General features: G+C 43.9%; 1 protein-coding gene across 1 annotated transcript in view; it reads left to right on the plus strand.

The window, feature by feature from the left end:
- The window catches only part of cwf19l2 (CWF19 like cell cycle control factor 2), a 48,815-nt gene that overhangs the window by 17,550 nt on the left and 9,638 nt on the right, over window positions 1-21,627 (plus strand). Inside the window, exons 7-14 of the mRNA XM_079513833.1 lie at window positions 891-1,006; window positions 1,108-1,218; window positions 1,339-2,062; window positions 3,268-3,511; window positions 9,111-9,207; window positions 9,497-9,589; window positions 17,906-18,034; window positions 20,595-20,732. Of these exons, the coding sequence (XP_079369959.1) occupies window positions 891-1,006; window positions 1,108-1,218; window positions 1,339-2,062; window positions 3,268-3,511; window positions 9,111-9,207; window positions 9,497-9,589; window positions 17,906-18,034; window positions 20,595-20,732 (1,652 nt within the window). The remainder of the gene's footprint in view (window positions 1-890; window positions 1,007-1,107; window positions 1,219-1,338; window positions 2,063-3,267; window positions 3,512-9,110; window positions 9,208-9,496; window positions 9,590-17,905; window positions 18,035-20,594; window positions 20,733-21,627) is intronic.

Here is a 21,627-nt window from a genome sequence, read left to right on the forward strand (position 1 = left end):
ATTTGCTGGTAAATTCTCCATCCATTGCCAAATCCATTTGAAAAACACGACTGAGAAAAAAGAGAGGAAAAAAGAGAGAGGCACGACACATGAAATGCAATTCCTGGAAACACCACTGTTGTCAATGGCATCAATGGCAAAAATAACTGATTTGCTCATATACATATGACGTAAATTCTCCATTCATTGTCAAAAAATGTTAATGGGACAAAATGTTTGTTTTTGGACAAGAATCTACACTATAGCTGTAACAAAGACTCTCGCTTCCAGTCATGTTGTTGGATCTGAGCAGTTGCTCATTGGATATTTAGTCCCCATATATGGGGATATCCGACTAGGACATTGGGCTATATGACGTATGACATGTCTAGTATGACAATCCCTATATTTGGCCCGAGCCGACCTAGTGCTGATATCAGATAGATGTGGTAGAACCATATATGGATAGATCTAACTGGCTTAGTCATCGTGACAGGCATAGTCGGAGAACAAGGGTCGGCTTCAGGGAGAAGGCAGAAGTCGAAGCATCCTGGTTTAAGTTCTAATCGGACACCACTGCGGGGGTCCTAACTTAAGTAATCAGCAATAGAGCCTTGAGCTAAATATGGGAGTGGCTAGCGCCCCTCAAAAATGGATGGTGGGCAGAGGTGTGACTTTTTTCAGAATTTTAGTTAAAGGACGAGTAGTGTTTGAATATAAATACTTTAAGAAAATAAATATATGGGACCGAAGGTGTACACTATAACGGATTTTGTTGATGTGTTGCTCTGAATTCTCTTTTCGTGGCATTGCGTTGTAGTTTGTGATTGGTGGTTTGAAAGAACTAACATAGCAAATCTCTCTCTCCTTTCTCTCTTTCTCTCTTTCGCTCATTCTCTCTCTCCCTCCAGCGGCGCTGGTAGATGATGGTGGTCTCAGCTGGCTGAAGAAGAGCTACAAGCGGATGAGCGAGCAGGCAGAGAGAGAGCAGCGCAGCCTGGACGACGTGGTGGCTCAGAGATACGGGGTGAGGCAAGGTTTCATACGGAGTGAGACGGGGTAATTGGGTGCAGGTACCAAACATATCAGTTTGAGGGTTAATTAAGACTGTGGTTTTCTCCTCCACAGTCCATGGAGCAGTTCCAGAAGCGACTGGCCCTGGCCGAGGAGAAGGCGTATGGACAGAGGAGAGGAGGACAGAGGAATCATGGGCCGGCAGGGAGAGGAGGAGGAGGAGGAGGGTGGAGAGGAGGGGACAGAGGAGGAGGGTGGAGAGGAGGGGACAGAGGAGGAGGGTGGAGAGGAGGGGACAGAGGAGGAGGGGAGAGGAGAGGAGAGACTGAGAGAGACGGGGACAGAGGAGGAGGAGGGGAGAGGAGAGGAGAGACGGAGAGAGACGGGGACAGAGGAGGAGGGGAGAGGAGAGAGGGACCGGGGGCAGCGGACAGAGACGGGTGGAGTAGAAACGAGAGAGACAGACGCCGTGATGGAAGAGAGGACGAGAGGTACAGAGAGAGGGAACGAGAGAGAGGCCAAGATGGAGACCGAGAAAGGGATAGAGGCAGCGAAAGAGATCAAAATAGAGAAAGGGATAGAGAGAGAGGCGGAGAGAGAGATGGAGAGAGAAACAGGGAGAGAGAGAGAGGTGGAGATAGAGACAGGGAGAGAGAGAGAGATGGAGGTAGAGAAAGAGATGGAGATAGAGACAGAGATGGAGAGAGAGATGGAGGTAGAGAGAGAGATGGAGATAGAGACAGAGATGGAGCGAGAGATGGAGACAAAGAGAGAGAGAGAGATGGAGGTAGAGAGAGAGATGGAGATAGAGACAGAGATGGAGAGGGAGATAGAGACAAAGAGAGGAATAGGGGTATAGATAGAGACAGAGAGAGGAATAGGGATAGAGATGAAGACAGAGGCAAGGAGAGGGATAGAGGAGGGTCCTGGGCTCCAGACCGGGGTGAGGAGCGGCATCATGCCCCCAGACAGAGCCCTTCTGTCGGGCAGGGCCGTGGCCAAGCTCCCCTCTCCTCTCTTGGTTCTCTGAAAGGCCGCTTTCTAAAGCCCTCAGAAGAAGATGATGCAGGTGGGTGGACTGAGCATCAGTTCATATTCGATCAGAGCCCCATATGTCTTCCATTCTGAAACTAAAGTTAGGTATTTCAAAACGTAGTAAGTTAAAAAATACATTTAGGTACCTCTGCACAAGAAATTTGGCACAGAGCAATCTAGCGATCTGTCCATCACACAGACAGATAGACCTACTGACAGACCCACTTATAGAAGGCTAGATTTCTGCTAGATCCCTACTTAAACGTGAGAAACATTCAAAACATTCAGTAGCGTTCCTGTAACTTCTCTCTTCTACATTCAAAATAGTGTTTGTCTAGTGATGTGTACTTGCGTTTGAAATGAAGCACCAAAGTGTGACATAATTTTCGCATCCTACCTATGTTTTTTAAAATTCCCATAGACAGTTTAATATCACGTCATATAAGAACAGTGCTCAAAAACTTGGAACGATGCAAGTTGGAAATGAATGCCCCACCCAGATATTATGTCCCTTTTATGCCCATATATGGAGTTCTTTGTCAGGCATGCCCAAATATGGAGTCTATGCAGACATCAGAATGATGTCAGAACAGGCCAGCTCATATATTATATGGAGTTCTGTGTTAGTCATGCCCAAATATGGAGTCTGGCCCGGGCAGAGGCCTTTTGCGGTGGTTCTGGACAACTGTGGGTCCGACCGCCTCGACACCGGGCACTGCACTCCCTGTGGTGGTGTGTAACGCGTTTGTCGAATTTGACTCGAGTTACATGGATTTCAGACGTACACACACACAGAGACTTGGTGCATTTATAGATAGATGGATAGATATGAGTGACCGATTATCATAATACGATACAGAGCCACAATTCTTATATAAGACGAGCCTAAAGCCCTAACCACACCAAATGGTCACCATGCAACTCCTTGGGTCCAAACAGTTGCAAGGAGTTGCATGGTGACCCTTTGGTGTGGTTTGGGCCATTGAATTCCATGCGTTGAATCACTTGGGACAACGTACGTGGGACGACGTACGTCACCGTGCAACAGGACATATCACACCGCAGGGACAACGCTAAAACCGCCTCGACCCTTTGGTGTGGTTAGGGCTTAAGATGACCCGCGGTTATTTTCCATAGAGAAATTACTTCCGTGAACCAGGAGATGAGTGAGTGACCTCAGGACTTTGGTACTCTTACCTGAAGTCGGAATAAATTCCATTATTTGCTGTTTTTTTGCAGGTCCACAGTCTCTCCCATCGGCGGCTTTCCAGAAGCCCGTTTCGGACGGCGAGGAGGATTCTGACCGCCGTGGGGGCGCCAGGGTTCCAGCCTGGAAGAAGAGCAGTGGTCCCCCTCCTCCACGCTCTGACCCTTCAGAGAAACCAGAGCAGGACAGACAGAGGCATGCTGGGATACCTCCTCCTCTCGCTGCACCCCAACAGGGTGCTCATGAAGACACCGCTGCAGTGACATCATCATCAAGGTCAGTGTCATCATGGGTCTAACACACGTTCTCAAAGTGAGGTCCAGGGACCACCAGGGGTCCGCGGAGGAGTTCCAGGGAGTCCCTAGCACAATGAGGAACAGTCTAACCACTTAAATCTTGTTTTATATTTTCAAAAATGTTAAGAAAATAGCTTGATGTGACACTTTGAGACCTTGTATGTGTTTTTGTTAATTATCTTTTACATTTTCACCTATAATGACATTACAAGAAATCTCTAAGAAGAGAATACCAGCACTCGCGGACAAACCTTTATTGTTTTATTTTATGGTGGGCATAGTATGTTGCAGACAGCACAACGTAGGCGTTTCGGCATGGCTTGGCGTTTCGGCTTCGTCAGCGTTTCATGCTATAAACAACAGGAAGTGTCCGGGGGTACGACACCTTCCCTTGTCCGTGTCGATACAAACAACATTCAGCCAAAACCCAAAAGTGCAAACATAATACAGCAAAATTCACAATAATATGAGAAACTATGAAAATGAATGGAGCATCATGCCAGTCTCTGAGTCCTTTAGCCAATAATTGAGTACCACAGACGAATAACAGTCTAAGTCCACACTATTGATCCATAATATATAAATGATAGATAAGGGTTCAGGACAACAAGGCCTTTTCGTGGAGGGGTCAGTCTGAAATTTGGACTTAGACTGTTTTTCGTCTGTGGTACTCAATTATGAAGGTACAGATGATGAAAGATTCAATATGCAAAATGGGCATAAATAGCCGATTCCTTGATGGGGGGGGGGGGTGTTCAGTAAAAAAAAACTTTCCCCGGCCGCGCGCCAGGTCAGAATGTACAGAGACATTGAGACGAATTGGAGTTGTGCGGGCTTCCTTGCTTCAAACCTATAATGCCCATGTATGGACATGTATGCATCTACTACTAGTTAGCCCAATGACCGAATGTATAGGAATAACTATTCAGATCATAGATCTCACTCTCTCCACTGTTAACTCCCCACCTACAGTAGAGTTGTAGAAATCCAATCTAACATCAATCTTCTCTTATGGTGATATATGTTTAAATGGGGGGGTCGTCATACGACAACACAAAAAAAAAGTATTTTTTCGTGCAGATGTGTTGACAAACCAGAACAACTAATCTAAGAAAGCAATTTCCGGATTAATCGTAAAACTGCATCGGAAATAGCCAACCTTCAAGCTGGAATGTAGGCTTTATTTTAAGCATATCACTAATAAGATCCAGAGAGGTTCTCACAACCTTCAGATGGATGCATAGAGCTCTTTGGTGCTTGATGTGTTTCCAGGAACCTGTCAGGAAGGTTTCTAATGCTTATCTGCTCTGATACACCAGAGACCCAGTGAAGTCCCCCCACCCATGGGAGCCGAACCTTGAGCTCTTCACTCAATTCGGCTCTGCACTCTTTTGTGTCTGAGGAGATATAGGCACATGCACGCTCTCTCTCTCTCTCTTTCTCTCTCTCTCTCTCTCCCCCCCCCCATCCATCCATTGACCTTGTCCCAAAATGTAACATGGCTCCAAAGCTATGCCATCACAGCGTTCTATATTCGCAAGTCTTCAATCTTGGAATCCATTAGTCAATTAATTAATGGGTTTTTCAAAAAAAGGAATGTTAAGCCCCAAATTGATACACATTAGACTGGGGGTCTAATGTGTATCAATTTGGGGCTTGACATTGAAACAGTTTTGTGCCAGGGACCACCTATTCCTAGAAGTCCAGACTGTAGGTGGGGGACTGGGGAGAGTGATCTGAATTGTCATTCTCAATACATTCTCTCATTGCAGAGAGACTCCACTTTGAGAAGCACTGATTTAATGGCCAGTGCACGTTCAATCTGCACGCACGCACGCACGCACGCACGCACGCACGCACGCACGCACGCACGCACGCACACACACAGTGTGCATCGTCATGTTTTCCATATCATTAGCTACAGTATATGTCATGTACAGTATACAGTATGTTTATCCTGGGTGATATTCTAGGAGCTAAAAGGCTCAGTGTAAAAGCAGTCTACCTAAAAGCAAGCAGCGAGTGCAGTCCTAACACAAATGCACTGTAGCTATCCTCGGACTGTGTTTCCGAATCTTTGCTTTTAATTTCATTTCAAGCACACCCCGTTTAATTATTATGTTCAAAGGGATTCATCTGCATCCAAATAATGTTTATGGCACTCCTCCTGCATGTGGCAGGGCAGCGGTACAAGCTGCGATGTCGCTGATGCTTTTCTGCGCTGTGCTTCTTCTCTCCTGCGTTATGCATCATTAGGCTAAGTTGTTTAGCTAGACGGCCATCTAAAACCACCCGGTACGAACAGCAGCATGGAATGAGAGTACTGCTGTTCTTGGCAAACACAATGGAGGCAATCAGAGGTGTAATAGTCTAGAACAGTGCTTGCTATCCTGTCATCTCCTTCTCAGACCTCCCCTTGTGAGACTGTCACTATACCTGTGGTGGAAGATGTACTCTGATGTTTTTATTTAAGTAAAAGTATTTAAGTAAAAGTAGCAATACCACAATACAATGTAACACTCTTACCAAAAGTAGAAAATTACCAGAAGTATTGAATAATGGACATACTCAAGTAAGTACAGCACAGTAAATTGTTTGTTTGGTGGAAACCCCATATATCCAAAACTGTTACTTTTCAGGATTAACCCATTTTGGGCGGGAACCCCTTTTGGTGCATTATGCTTTAGCTATTGAAAATTTGAAAAATCGAAGGACGACTGACAAACATAGCTTTTTCAGAAAACTGTCATTTTCAAACAGACATTTTTAGAATCAGATCTCAGGTCAAAATGGGTTAAAATCAACAGATCTACAGCTCAAAACGTGCCGCTTCACACCACGTTTCAAGCTTGTAGATCTGCTACTTTTGATACTTTTGTGTGACACTAGTGTGATCACGTAGGGTGTTAATTTACAAACAAATACTAATATAATAATATGGAGATACAGTTGGGTGCCACCGATATTGTCCCTTATCATTTGACCCATTTAGGCCTGACCTCAACATTTTAAAAAATCCTTCTAAATCCTCCAGTTTTCTGAAATAAATATTTTCACGATTTAAAAAAAATAGCAGACCTACAAGCTCGTAGCGCGCCACTCGGTGGCGCGCTATGAGCTTGTAGATCTGCTATTTTTCAATAGCTAAATTATAACATAATGTTTAAAACACCAAAAGGGGTTCCCGCCCAAAATGGGTTAACTGTCCTTTTGCGCAGATCACGCAAACCTCAGCAAAAAGAAAAGGACAATATCGATGGCCTCCAACTGTAAGAGGTATCCGCCCGACAGCAACACAATTGGAGACTAAAGATATATTTGGGGAACAGAGATTGAAGGTAATTTGAGATGAAGGTGCCCCATAACTATATCGGGGAAAGAATCATTTCGAGGTAATGAAAAACAATTGAGCACTTGAGGAATAGAAATGAAAGAAAGTTTGGTCTATTATTGCATGCTTTGGTATTTGTTATCGCTGTCTGGTGATGTCCAAAACTATTACTTGTCGGGAAATGGGGAAAAAAACTAACTTGAGTTCCAATGGAACCAATGTAGTTATTATTTAAATGAGAAAAAGAGGATGCACATCAACAATGGGTTTTCTCAGTGGAGTGCTAGACCCAAAATCCAGTTTACAAAAGAAAACTAAAGTTTGTTTATCGCTGCATTCCAGTTCCAATTTTGTCTTCTCGTTTATTTATTTCATCACTTCCAATTTCACTTCTATATCCTATAATAATATATTAGTGGCAGCGGTGGCCGAACGGTTTGCGGAGCGGTCTTGATACCGGAAGGTCGCCAGTTCGTATCCCCGGACCGACACGTTACAATTTCCACCGCTGAAGTGCCCTTGAGCAAGGCATTGAACCACTACCAAGAAATGTTCTATGAGCAGGGCCTGGCTGTAAACAAGTATCTGATGCTTAGTCCAGTTACCCTGGGTAAATATAGTAACTTTGCTTCCTTTGCTTTGCTTTGTATGAGATATTTTCAGATGGGGGTCGGTGGCCAAATCCATATATTTTTGGGGGTCCTTGACATGAAAAGGTTTGAGAACCACTGACGTAGAAACCTAGGGTTAAACTGTCAGGATTTACAAGGCATTTTGTAGAATCGTCCTCAGGTCTAAATGGGTTAATAAATAGAAATTACATTTTCAGATGGGTCTGAAAATATATTTTGGGTTGCATTCAGGAGAATACCCATTCATTAGATTCAATGTTCTGGGTTTCCACTTCCAATAGCTAATTTCTTTGTGCCACCAATTTCCCTTTTTTAATGTCGTATCCTGTATGAATTATCTCTTCGGATCAGATAAAATTGGTATCCTGACTTGAAAATTCAGTTTTCTATATAGCTTCAATGACAGGGAAAATTCCTGTTACTAAACGAACACACTATAGCAAGGATAACTACTAGCTTGTATCCCAGCAGTACCCCAAACACATGAACTGTGGTTCATGTGTTCTGGGTACTGTGGCACTGTTGAGCAGCCTAAAAGGGCCAATCGCACTGAGCACTATAACTGTAGCCAGCCAGTTCACCACTGCACCAGTGCACCACTCAGTTCACACGGGTGTGATTTTTCTCATTGCTTGGTCCCGTCTTATCGCTGCTTGCGGCTATATATATTTGTCTAGATTTTATTTGCCTGATTTACTTTAGATTTACGTTGGACTAATCTGTGAAGCTGGGCTTCCAGCTATACACTCCCTCCCCCCAGTTGCCTGAAATGAGTCTGCTCTCTCAAAAGCACATACAGTACATGAGTTTATCAGCTGTACAAATAGCCTAGATCAGGGGTCGTCATGCTAAATGTGTATTTTGATACATTTAATGACTTAAACCCTGAATACTTTGTTATCTTGACCTTTAAGGCTTGTTACTTGGTCTGCTCTTTTTTCCCCTGTACACCAAATTCCCCAGAATAGGAATGTGAGGATTCAAGTGGTTATTAATGTAAAAAAAACAACACACACACACAAATTAATATAAAAATGCAATTCATTATCACACCCCCTGTTGAAGAACCCTGGTCTAGATGACCGAGTTCTCAACGCGAGTCCCGGGGACCTAACCTGACTCCGCCAGATTGCGGCAGTATTGAGTTCACAAGTTCCCTCCTCCTGGCTGGATCTGGGCTCTCTCAAGCAGAAACGATAAACCGGAAGCAGCGGGACAAAAATGATGATATCTCCATAATAATTTCGAGTTGTAGTCTTGTTAGGTTGTGTTTACATTTGCACTGTGGCAGCGCTTCAATACGTCATCAGTATCGCGTTAATCCCGCCTCTAGCGGCCGCATACGGCCGCATATCTCTCCGGTCAGAGTACTTCGCCTCTGCCCGAGAGGGTCCAGATGGGAGCAGGAGGAGGAACTCACTGCTGCCACCAGCTGGCGGAGTCAGGTTACCGGGGACCACCAGCAGGGGTCCAAAATGGGGCCTTGTATAGTCAGATACAGTACTGGATATCAGACGCAGGCTCTGATGACAAATAGGATTAAAAATCTGTGGTTTTCGTTGAGCGCTGCATGTTACGGTGAAGCATAAACTCAATCTGTGTCTGTCTGTCTGTAGCAGTGAGAGTGAGGAAGAGGAGCTTCCGTTGCTGACAGATGAGGAGATGAACAAACTGGGAGCCAAGCTGGTGAAAGCAGAGATCATGGGGAATACGGTAGGTCACTCCTCAAGGGATAGATAGACTTTTGCACTCATGCCAAGTGTGTGTGTGTGTGTGTGTGTGTGTGTGTGTGTGTGTGTGTGTGTGTGTGTGTGTGTGTGTGTGTGTGTGTGTGTGTGTGTGTGTGTGTGTGTGTGTGTGGGTGGGTGGGTGGGTGGGTGGGTGGGTGGGTGGGTGGGCGGGCGGGCGGGCGGGCGGGCGGGCGGGCGGGCGGGCGGGCGGGCGGGCGCGCGCGCGCGCGCGCGCTGCACTAAAGCTTCTTTGAATTGGTGTGTGTGCGTAGGCCATGGTGGACAAGCTGAAATCCCAGTTGGAGGCAGCTAGAAAAGCCAAGGAGACCAGAGCTGCCAGACAGACAGCAGTTCGTACACAGCAGGTACAGTAGAACCCATGCCTTCATGTATGGATAGACAGACAGAAGCAGTTCATACACAGCAGGTACAGTAGAACCCATGACTTCATGTATGGATAGACAGACAGAACTACTGTGTGTAGTATAATGTTGCTGTCGTGCAGAAACCTCTTATCTTCTTATTCAAACCTTTCACATGTTCTTTTTGAGTGGTGCAACCACTCCAAGGAACAGCAATGTCCGTGTTAACCTATGTGACTATGTGTTAACCTATGTGTGTGACTATGAGTACCAGTAAAGGAAAAAGTGGCGCTGTTGTGCCAGAAACAGAGAGAGAGATAGTGCTGCACTGTTGCCTGTTAATGAGAGAGAGAGGGAGGGGGGAGGGGAGGGGAGTTGCACCACTCAGTTCACATGGGTGTGATTTTTTTTAAACAAACGCATACAATAACGCTTAAGTGATTAAAAAAACAACACGATAGTTATGCAAAATGCCAGATGATATCTAGTCTCGTATATCATAATATTGATATAATATATTGATTTAAAATGGAAAAAACCTAATAAAAATATAATAAAAAAAAGAAATAATAATATTGATATAATAGCGATATTAGCTCTCTCTCTCTCTCTCTCTCTCTCTCCTGCTGTCTTGTGTGAGAGTTATACGTACAACAGAGTACAGCTCTGTGTCTCATAGATTTATATCGACACACACGTGCGCAACTGCGCATGCTTATACATCTCATATTTATTATTTAACGTTAACATTCACAGAAAGAAAATACCATTCTCCCCATTTTAAATAGATTTCAGAATCAGAATAGACTGCTCACATCCTCCATGAGGGTCCATTCACTCGCTGATCCAGCTGCTTGCTGCCCTGCAGCCGTACAGATCATGTCGTATGTACTACTCCAATGCGTTGGACAGTCGTTGATCAACTTTTTAAATTGAACAATGTTTGTTAGCCTGAGGAGTTGGTAATCGGTGGTAGACCTGTTGAAATGGGCTGCTGCCAATTCCAGCCTGCTCACATGGTTTTTCCAATGGCTCTGACCCCAAGCTTTATGCACGGCCAAGTGGATGGTGTGTGCCACACACGGTACGCTCGTAGTCACCAGATGTCTCTCCACTGCGTTTACATAGTTTGTTGCATTGTCAGTAGTAACGGCAGTCACAGATTCCCCCTTTATGTTGAATGCCTCGAATGTTGCATTCTGCAACATTTTCTGCAGTGCGACTTTCCTTCAGCTCTGCTGTTTTAAGAACGACATTTTCCAATCGTCTGAAATCCAATGGGTCGTTACAGTTACATATATGCAGGTGTTTCAAGCGATCGGGTGCTTGACAATTCTACTGGTGACTGTCGTACGGCAAGGTACAGAGGTTCCAGTTCCCGACAGAACTCCCTGAACACCGTCCCATCAACCAGACTGATTGGCCTCATGTCCTTTGTTATAAACGTAGCAGTGTTTTTGTGCAAGCCTCTTGTTTTGCTTCATGGAGAGCACTTGTCGCAGGCGGTGGAAAGTATTCATTCAGGTTGTTTGTTTGGTCACGACGTTGACAATGCGTCATGCTCTGTCGGATATGCATTTTCAAGATGGTTGTTCAGGTTGCTTGTTGTGCTATGGTAGGCCAACTCTACTGGCCAAAAGCCAAAGTGGTTCCATATGGCGCTTTTAAGATTGCCTGGGGTGAAAATCACTCTGTGATTCTCCCCTGGCGAGGAGGAGGAACTGTCTGCCTCTGCTGCCATCATGGGTGGTCCCCAGTTAAATGATAACCAAATTGACCCTTTAGATCTTTAACTGTTCTTTAATCTCTTCATGTGAAGGACCCCCAAAAATATATGTAATTGGCCGCCGACCCCCATCTGAAAATATGTTGTTCCAGGGACCCCCCAGAAGCAAAGATTTGAGCTAAAAACTGCTCTGAAAGAATATATATATATATTAATATATAATAATAATAATATATATTCAAAGATTTTCACGATAAAAAAAATAAATAGCAGACCTACAAGCACGAGTGCTGCACTATGGGCTTGTAGATCTGCTATTTTTTAATAGCTAAAGTATAAACACCAAAAGGGGTTCCCGCCCGAAATGGGTTAAACATCTGCATTACTTCATTTACAAGAAGTCTACACAAAAATGTAGAAATGTAGAAGAATTGTTATTTTGATCGTTTGGCAACAGCATGGAACTGTGGACAAAATCTTAACCAATGACAAAAGATTCGTTAGTTTTGAGTCTGCGAGGCTAAATCTCATCAAATGGTGGTCCAATGGTGGACCGTGGCTCAAATGCAGAATAAATAATGGACCTTGGCATGAAAAAGGTTGAAACCACTGCATTAGAGAGACAGACAATTACTGAAGAGAGCAGCAGAATCACTGAGTGTAGCAATCGATGCTTTCTCCCATCAATTGTGTCTGAGCATATGGCAGAACGCACCGTCTCCTAAAATGTGTTCGGCATGTCTTATCACGCCCGGCCTGTCTTTTTGAGACGCCTCGTGACCTTGATGGAGAGACGTCGGTCAATCATGTAAGCTGCTCAGCGCTCACACTGTTTCCCCAGCCCTTTGTTGAAGTACATTTTCAGGAGATGTGGAAGTGATTGACATGATTGACAGATGGATTTATCAGTGGGATAAGACGTGCCTCTTTGTGCCACATTTCGAGCTTGTAGATGTACTACTTTTGATACTTTTGTGTGACACTTAACGAGAAGCAGTGGATAATACAATTAAACGCCACATTCCCACAAGGCCTGAACAATACAAATAATAATTAAAATGGAGGAACCAAATCAACCCTTACTGAAGAGTAACCTCAGAGGTGACTAGATTAAGCCAGACTAAATCTAAATATAAGAACCTTTTAGTAATTCTAGTAAGACTAAAACATAATTGCCTAGACTCTTCTTCAACAAAGATGGCAAACGCAAACATTCTTTGTTCTGTACTTATACATACAATTGTATGGTACAAAACACTGAAGTCCTTAAACCAGAAACCTAACTGCAAGCACGGGAGCAGCGCATGTTCGACCGCATGTCCGCGGTCTAAGTTTAGACTCTAGACAAATTAGTCTAGGCTCATTTCTATCAATTTAATTTAGGGGCAGGGGCACGGTGGCACAGTCGGTAGTGCTGTCGCCTCACAGCTAGAAGGTCCTGGTTCGATTCCCGCTGTGGGCGCTGGGGGCGTGTTCCAGCGCCCCCAGTGCCCATACCCGAGGTGGGGTTGGCGAAAGGGCCTTTCTGTGTGGAGTTTCTGTGTTCTCCCCGTGTCCCCTAGGGTAGGTACCCTCACAAAAACATGCAGTAATCCTGGTCTCTAAACTACCCCCCCTGGCCAGCCAGGGCGCCTGATGGAGGGGAAAGGAACTGGTCGGAATAACGTGTTCCTTCCACGCGCTACGTCCGGCCAGGGAAATTCCCCCCTGTCAGGTGAAAAGAAGCAGCTTGGACTCCTCATGCATATAAGGAGGCATGAGGTCAGTCCGCTGCCCCCCCAGGTTGGCAGAGGAAGTGTAGTGCCCAGGATTACATTAGATAATTGGCACTGGGTGAAAAAACTGGGTTGCAAAATCGTGGGATAAACTGTAGACTATAGTTAATTCACAGAATATACAATAACATAGCCTAGAATTAATATTTTCTGCAGGCAGCGCTGCATTGCTGACATTCCTGAGCACATTCTTGAGCCGTGTTGTGTACTGTATGTCGGCTTTTATAGGAGGCCAGTAGAGAATTCAGCAACATTGCATAATTTTGATTAGATATTTGCCATGGTGCCATAGATTTCAGCCATGGTGTCGCGCCATCGCTGTACAGTATAATGGTGGAGGAAACCCTGCTTCCTCTCACTTTCCCTACCTCCCTTTCTCTCTATCAGTCTCTGTCTCGCTCTGCCTCTCCATCTTGATGATTGAGCTCTGGTCTGACATCACACACACACGCACACACACACACACACACACACACACACACACACACACACACACACACACACACACACACACACACACACACACATCAACAAGATTACAACCAATTTTAACATATAATAATTACAGTATAACCTTGCACCATCCTAGTCATCACCTCTAGTCTACTCCTCGTATTGCTGCTAATACCCCTAGCATCACAGAATGCTGTCTCTGCTGTAACTATAAAATAAAAATCACACCCGTGTGAAGTGAGGCGCACTCTTATCATCGTACATCATCCATTCATTGTCAATGGGAACTTTGTGTAGGACAAAAATAGCCGATTTGCTCGTCTAGTACGTCTACATATGAAATTCGACATTCATTGTCAATGGGAATTTAATGTTTGTGTAAGACGAAAATCTACACTATAGCTGAATATAGAAGGGGCTAGCGCCCCTCAAAAAAGATCAAAGCAGTAGGTGGCAGAGCTTCCTTTCTCTTACCAATCCCCTCGTCTTTGGAATCATTTCCCCATCCACATTCCAGAGTCTGAGCTCACTTGACTTATCCAAAAGTAAACTCAAAGCACACCTGTTCAGTATTCACATCCAGCCTTTCACATAATTTTTGTCTGCACCGAGCAGCACTAAATTACAGTCATCCAGTCAGTTGTATCTTCATCTGTATGCAGAAGGTGTACGTGCACATTTTGTTATTGCTGTTTGTGTGTGTGTGTAAACAGGTGTGTGCGTGTGTGCATTGCTCTCCTCTGTATTTACTTAACACATTCCCTGCCAGCCCTCCAGGCCAGAGTGTGGCGCTAGTGCCAGAGAAATCCACAAAATAAGCATAGAAGACGGGTCACTTCCGCCCGCGCCAGAAGTTATTAGTCCTGTATATGTTGTGTATGCATAGGGAAAGGACTCGACGAGGCGCCGAGATCAGCGATGATGATCAGCGTTGCTCGGATTAATGTATAAATAGGCTATAAACATGGCATCTTATGTCATTCTGATCTTAAATACCACTAATAACCCTGTGTACCACAGATTAACATGTAGGCTATTTCTACAATGCTAGCAGAGGAAGCTAACAGATGCCAAGAAAATTGTATTTTTGAATCATTTTGACTCAAATCTCGTAATCTCAAGGTTGGCACAGTGGGTTACAATAGCTATTCACGAGATGATCTTGTTCTGGCACAGATTTGGTTAAGGCTTATTCATACAGTTTTATTTGATAAGATGATCACCACAGTGGTTGGTAAAACTTCAACATGACGCCACACCGCGGTGATAAGCGACTCACTGCTCACCCAAACACATCTACGTCAATTTATCACCTAAAACTGGAGTATGAATAGTCCTTGACTGTCCATTGCCTCCACCAGGCCCCAATGTTTCACCTTGTTTTTGTCCAAACATCATGCAAATAGGCACACATTAGCTCCATACTAGTATGTATTATGATTATTATTAAATCATGAACGCATTGTCCGATTTACTTGAAACTTTGCACGCACATTCCCACTTGATCAAGGAAGAAAGGCCACCCTTTTCACATTGGTGCCACCAGGAGGCCGATTCTTGCAAAACAAAAAACAAAGCAAGCGACAATATAAATTCATACAATGCTGGCCCACATAACCTACCTGGCCTGGCAGAGACGATCACATTTTTCTAGTTATTGTTTTCGCAAATTGTGATATTTGGCTATGAACAAATAGGCCTATCTCACAGAATTTCCCGCCCCCTTAATACGCCCCCTTTCCGCGTTAGTGGTGATAGCGTGACGTCACTCCATAGACACTACATGTTAACAGAGGTAATTTAAGAAGTCTACAACTTTTGTTTTCTCAAGGTAAGGTTTGTTCTATCTGTTCGAGCTGATTTACCATCTTGTTTGCTTCATAATAATATTGGTCTGTCACACTTAGATTCTCCAGAGAAAAAAACGTGTAAATGCTAATGTTAAATGACGCCACTATCTACCGGAAGGGGGCGTGGAAAGGGGGCTGTGAGATAGGCCTATTCAAGTCAAGCGTTGCCTAACAATACCGACTTGCCCTGATCTCATCTCGCAGATCTCCATGGGTGTGTGTCCATATCGGGCATAATCTGGGCACACAGAAAAACACATGCCACAGCAGGCAACCTAAACTTTATTATGTAGACGTAATTGTCTATTATTTATTAGCTTGGAGCAAGTTGCTCATTTTGGTAGATTTGGTAGTTTCTGTTGAGCTGTCTGTGTCACTCACCATGGGTAACCAGCTGTGTGTATGTATGGATCCTATTTCTGCGTGCAAGTATGTTTGTCCATATGGATAGCCTTGTGTTTGTTTATTGTTCCTCACGTGCAGCGCTGTATATTTACTGGAACTATGGAGTGGGTGCATTATTTAATTCCGACATATGTTCTTACATTATGTTGTATATTATGAGAACGATCCAAATGTCAAATAAGAGCAACAGAATGATGAAAAAAAACAAGTTTCCTTCTCAGCCATTCTGTTTGTTCTCAACCACAGAAAGAAGTCAACAAGCTATTAAGTAAACAGAGCATGTGTTGACAAAGCTATCGTTCTAGAGTTCTACTTCTCCATTGTCCAAACTCGACTCGGGTCTGACGAACCTTGACGTTACGACATTATGGTTCATTTACAGTAGATAACGGAATTATAAAAAACAGAGGACGTGTTTTTTGTCTCTCAAACCAGAGGCTTTTCAACCACAGAGCAGGTCTGCGATCACGGCAGTTTGAGCGGAGAGCTGACCGTGTCAATAGCTCTCCGTCAACGATAACGTCACAGAGATAGCTTAGCACTCGCCCCAAATTGCCGCTGTCGAGTGGAAACATTGTATGTCCAAAACATTACTTGTCAGGAAATGGAAAAAGTTGGAATGGAATAGTTATTTAGTTTAACCATTGTCATTGTCATTCGTTTAACCACTTAAAAAATCACATCCGTGTGAAGTGAGTGGTGCAACTCCGTGTGGGGGTCCCCGGGGGGTCCCCGGAAATTCCAGACCCACAGGACCACGGCCAGGGTGCCGGGCCGGTTCCAGCGAGCCGCCCCACGTCCGAAACGGTTGAGAAATGACAATGAGTTACCGTGTGGGGGTCCCTCTACTGTACCCTCTACTGTACTGTACTGTCACTGTACTGTACTGGCACACCCGAAATCATCATATATACAGTTAATATGTGCGTTTGTGTGTTAGGTTGCGCACAGGTGGTGAAAAACAACCATGCTGTTTTCGTGCTCAGAGCCACCAGCCACCCAGCCACACACATAGCTCCGTAAGGGAGTGGTTGCTCCACTCAAAAAAATAAAAATAATAGCCGATCTACAAGCTCACAATGCGTTGTGATGCGACATGTTTTGACCTTGTATATCGGCTATTTTTTGTACATTAAGTGTGATACTGTAGTATGATGAAGTAGGCCATTGACAACAAAAAAAATGGAGAATGAGATACAAGGTTTCTGCCCAACAGAACAAAAGAAGAAATGGTCATGCTCCTGGCCAGTGTACTAGGACAAGAACACAATGGTTCATTGTCCCTGTGAGAGGACATTCTTTCCACAGTCTTGTGCAGGAGTTGCATGTACACTTATCCAGTAAACGCAACATATACATGAACAAAGATTCAATGAGCTCATACAGGGTTTCTGCACGACAGTGACAATATTGTGTATCCATATTTTATTTTATCTTTTTGTTTTTCCATAAATATAAACCTATTTTTCAAAATGGCAGATCTACATGCTTCTGATGACTGATATTGTCCTTCTAAAGAATGGGGAGACCTTTAACTTATTTCATGCATGGACTTCAATATTGAAATTATGAAGAAAAAAAAGATGAGTGCACACAAAAGCCTCCACAAAATTCCCCTTTAACTACAGAAGGACTTTTCTTCAGCAAATGCTTTGTCCCTCATGCCCTGAACAACCCTCCACCTCCCATAGAATCACATTGTGTTTGTCATGCCTGCTGATATTGTCATTGTTGAGTGTACTGAACTTTCCAGGAAATGGGGGGAAAAAAATAACCTGCCTTCCAAATTAATCCAATGTAGTTATTACAAGATCTTTTATAAAAAGTCTACAGACAGTTTTACATTATTATTATTATTATTATTATTATTATTATTATTATTGTTATTATTATTATTATTGTCAAGCTTTTTCTAAAATAGCAAAAGTATCATCTATCATCACATTTTGATCTTGTAGATAAAATGTCACTACTTTTTCGTCATAAGACAGGCCATTCATTATTTTTTTTTAAAGTTGAAATATTGGCAAGCTGTTTCTGGGTACATGCTACTACGCTAGCTTAGCGTGGTGTCAGTACTGACCTCTGTGTGTTTTTGATGGTGTGTCAGGTCCCGGGACGCTCGGAGGAGGACCAGGACGTGCTGCTGTTCAGAACGGACCACTCAGGTCGCGCCTGGCCAGTCAACGCCCCGTCGGGACCGCAGGAACCCCACGGAGGTCGACGCAAGAAGAAAATGGTAACGCCCCGCGAGAGACGGGAGAGAGTACGGATGGGACCATATGAAAATGACACATCACCATTATTGTGGCAGAAATAACTGCCATTAACAATATTATCGTGATAATCAAAATATGCTTAAAACTTTATATGACCCTTTTGTTAACCTCATGAATCCCCAGTATTCTTATTCTGGGGGGAATGTTCGCCACAAATAGATCTGCTATTTTGGGCGAATGGATTTGTGTAGAGTGAATTGAGGGCGTACCAATTACCAAATGTGCTCGTTACATGTCCGCTTTCTCAAGTATGGTACTACATTTTCAGCTCAACAAAAGCCAGTTGACCTAGTGTACCAGTAAGACGCCTAAGGGCGAGAAGCGTGCACGCATCCGCCTCGTTGGCGGTAGACTGCTGGGCGAGCGCTGGCGCTTTGTCATGGTGGGTCAGATCAACATGGAATGAATTCTGTACTGGCCATATAAGGAGCATGTCTTGAGTGTACAGGGTTTGATGAGGTCTGATCAACATATGGAATGTCAGCTCCATAAACTGTATGGAGATCTAAGGGTGGTAGTGGGGACATTCTCTTGAGTGTATACAGGGTTTGATGAGGGCCGTGCCTTAAATTTCGGGCATGTAGTTTTTGCCGGCTGCCGGGCGCGGCTTTACTAATAACTTTGGGGCATGCCCGTCTAGAGTTTGAATGGACAGGTATCAGTCAAAAGGGAGACATCGAAGAGGAAGGATGGATGGGGAAGGATCAATTATGTCAGAACGGGTTCTGACGTGAACGGGTTCTGACATGGAGATCTAAGGGTTTGTGGTCAGATGTGGAGTTGCTGGCCAATATTGATGACATCAGGGATCTCCATATATGGGCTCAATTGACAGCAGATCACATTTACTATGACATCAGATGTCATAGTATTGTCATAGTAAATTGTGAGTGTTTTTTAATCAAATAAACGATGATAGTGATTAGCATCGAGAGAGAGAGAGCGAGGCCCTTAGCACTTCACTCTACCTGTACTCCTTGACGCCTTTTCTTTCGTTCAACCAAACGATCAACCAAGAATCTATGGTAGCTACTGTATGGATATATACAGTATATCTTGGTTCTTGGTCACTTGTTCTCAGGTTTTGTTTCTTAGTTTTGTTTTTCTCAACCACAAGTGCACAGAATGTGATTTTAGAACAATGAACCTAGGATCTGTCATGATTAGTTTCAATTTGTACAGGATTTAGATAGCAGCATGTTGTTTAGACTAGAGGACGGATGCCAGCGCTCATCGGTCCACTGGTATCCTAGGCTATCACTGTTCTCTCTGCATTCTATTTGTTTATTGACATGGTTACTCAGCTTATTTTGATCTCACACTTGTAAACCTCTCTGAATAAGAGCGTCTGCTAAATGTGTAAATGAGAGAGAGAGAGAAGGGAATGGTGGGATTTGTCTCTACTCTCTTGTCATTAGGCATTCATCAGAGTGTGTAAATGACACGTGTGTGTGTGTGTGTGTGTGTGTGTGTGTGTGTGTGTGTGTGTGTGTGTGTGTGTGTGTGTGTGTGTGTGTGTGTGTGTGTGTGTGTGTGTGTGTGTGTGTGTGTGTGTGTGTGTGTGTGTGTGTGTGTGTGTGTGTGTGTGTGTGTGTGTGTGTGTGTGTGTGTGTGTGTGTGTGTGTGTGTGTGTGTGTTGTCTCATCTGGTCTGACAGACATAGTGGGAGTTGATTTAGCCTGTACGCACACACACTCTCCGTCTCTCACACTCTATCGCAGGGGTTCTCAACCTGTGGGTCGCCAAATTATTTTGGGGGGTCCCCAAAGTATTTTTCAAAAAAACTTGTAGCACTGCGTGTATACTCACCCAGTAATTAATTCCTTTGGGAACAGTCGATGTTTGGGAAGCACAAACATTATGGTGCACACAATTGACAGGTGTGTTGCGATTGGTGTTGGGTAATTGATCACACAACCTATTTTGTGTGCCCCATACATTTGTCCTTCCTAAAGTTTGTTCCCACTCATTCCGGGCCCCTCGCCGGAGAGAATGTTGTCCGTGTGCAGCTCATGGTAAAGTGGAGATATTTGACTAAATACACATTTTCTGCCAAACTCAAATGAATATGAAACTAGTCCCCAAAACGACTCCAAGTCTTACAAATGAATAATTGGGTGGGTGCACAGGCAGTGCTATACGTTTAAATGCGTCTATGGCTGTGTATTTGGAATACATGAAATATATCATAGACATTCTAATCTAGGGCTATTAACTTGCAAACTTAGAATATTCACCTAATATTCAAACATGTATTCACCAAGAAAAACTAACTTACATTGATTTAAAATGTAGGCCTATTTGTGTGCTCGTGCTCCAGACAAGTGACTTTTGTGCCGGGACAAGTGAATGTCAAACAGTTAATGTCAAGCCCTGGGTTAGGTGATAGGTGATTAAGACATTGTACACATGATCACCCCCCTATCTCTCTCTCTCTCTCTCTCTCTCTCTCTCTCTCTCTCTCTCTCTCTCTCTCTCTCTCTCTCTCTCCCTCTCTCTCTCCCCCTCCCTCTGCTGCAGATTGAGACTCATGTGGACGGCGAGCGCGTGCGCTACTTCCAGGATGATGACAACGTGGGTCTGCGTGACTTAGTGAGGAGAGAGAAGATGAGCACAGCACAGGACCAGAACGCCCTCTACTCCCGCATGGCTGCCAAGGTATGCATTTGAACACATCCTGAGTCAGACAATGTTGGACACCATATCATATCACTGAGGGGAAAACGCAGTGGTGGAAGCAGTACTGAACACTGTCTCCAGCGCAAGAGCTGACATTTTTAACCACTGAGCTAATAGAGACTGTGTGCTTGCTCAGGGGAGAAATATAATTTCAACCTTCAAGTAAAAGTGAGCAAATAAAGGGCCTGTATTGGCATCAACATTGAAAGATATTAAAATCTTTATTTATTTTTTAATTCGTTAAACCTTTTTGAAAATATCTGATCTATAAGCTGATGTCTTTGACCATGTAGATCAGCTATTTTAGAAGTTTCCCAAGTACAAAATGGGTAACTATTAACTACAGTAAAGCTGTCAAATAATTGTAGTGGAGCAAAAGGAATGATATTGATCTCGGAGATGTAGCCTAGTGGAGTAAAAGTTTAAAGTATCAAAAAAGAACTAGTAAAGTAGTAAAGTAAATAATTCAGTCTAAATTGTACTTAAGTACAGTATTTGAGTAAACATACTTAGTTACTTCCCACCACTAATAAACCTTCAAGGACTGACATGGAACTGTGCCAAACCTGGCAACTGCAGTGCTGGACCCAAGAGGGGGATGTTTGCCAAACTCACTTAACCTGAAAATGTTATCAGTTATCAGAGCCTGGCAACCATGGATGTTCTGGGATTCCACAGAACCTGGCATTATTCAAATCTCAGACACATTGCAAAGTACTGCAATTACATTTTGTTTCTTTTGTACACTCTCAGCGTTGCAGACCCCCAAGTGTCCATTTTGACCCCTGCCTGGTCCTTGGGGCCCAACGTTGAGAACCAATGTTTTAGCCAATCCACGAAGGCTAGCCTATTGGATGGTTTAGCCAATCGGAGA

The sequence above is a fragment of the Electrona antarctica genome (assembly GCF_951216825.1).
Source record: "Electrona antarctica genome assembly, chromosome: 11".
NCBI classification, from domain to species: Eukaryota; Metazoa; Chordata; class Actinopteri; order Myctophiformes; family Myctophidae; genus Electrona; species Electrona antarctica.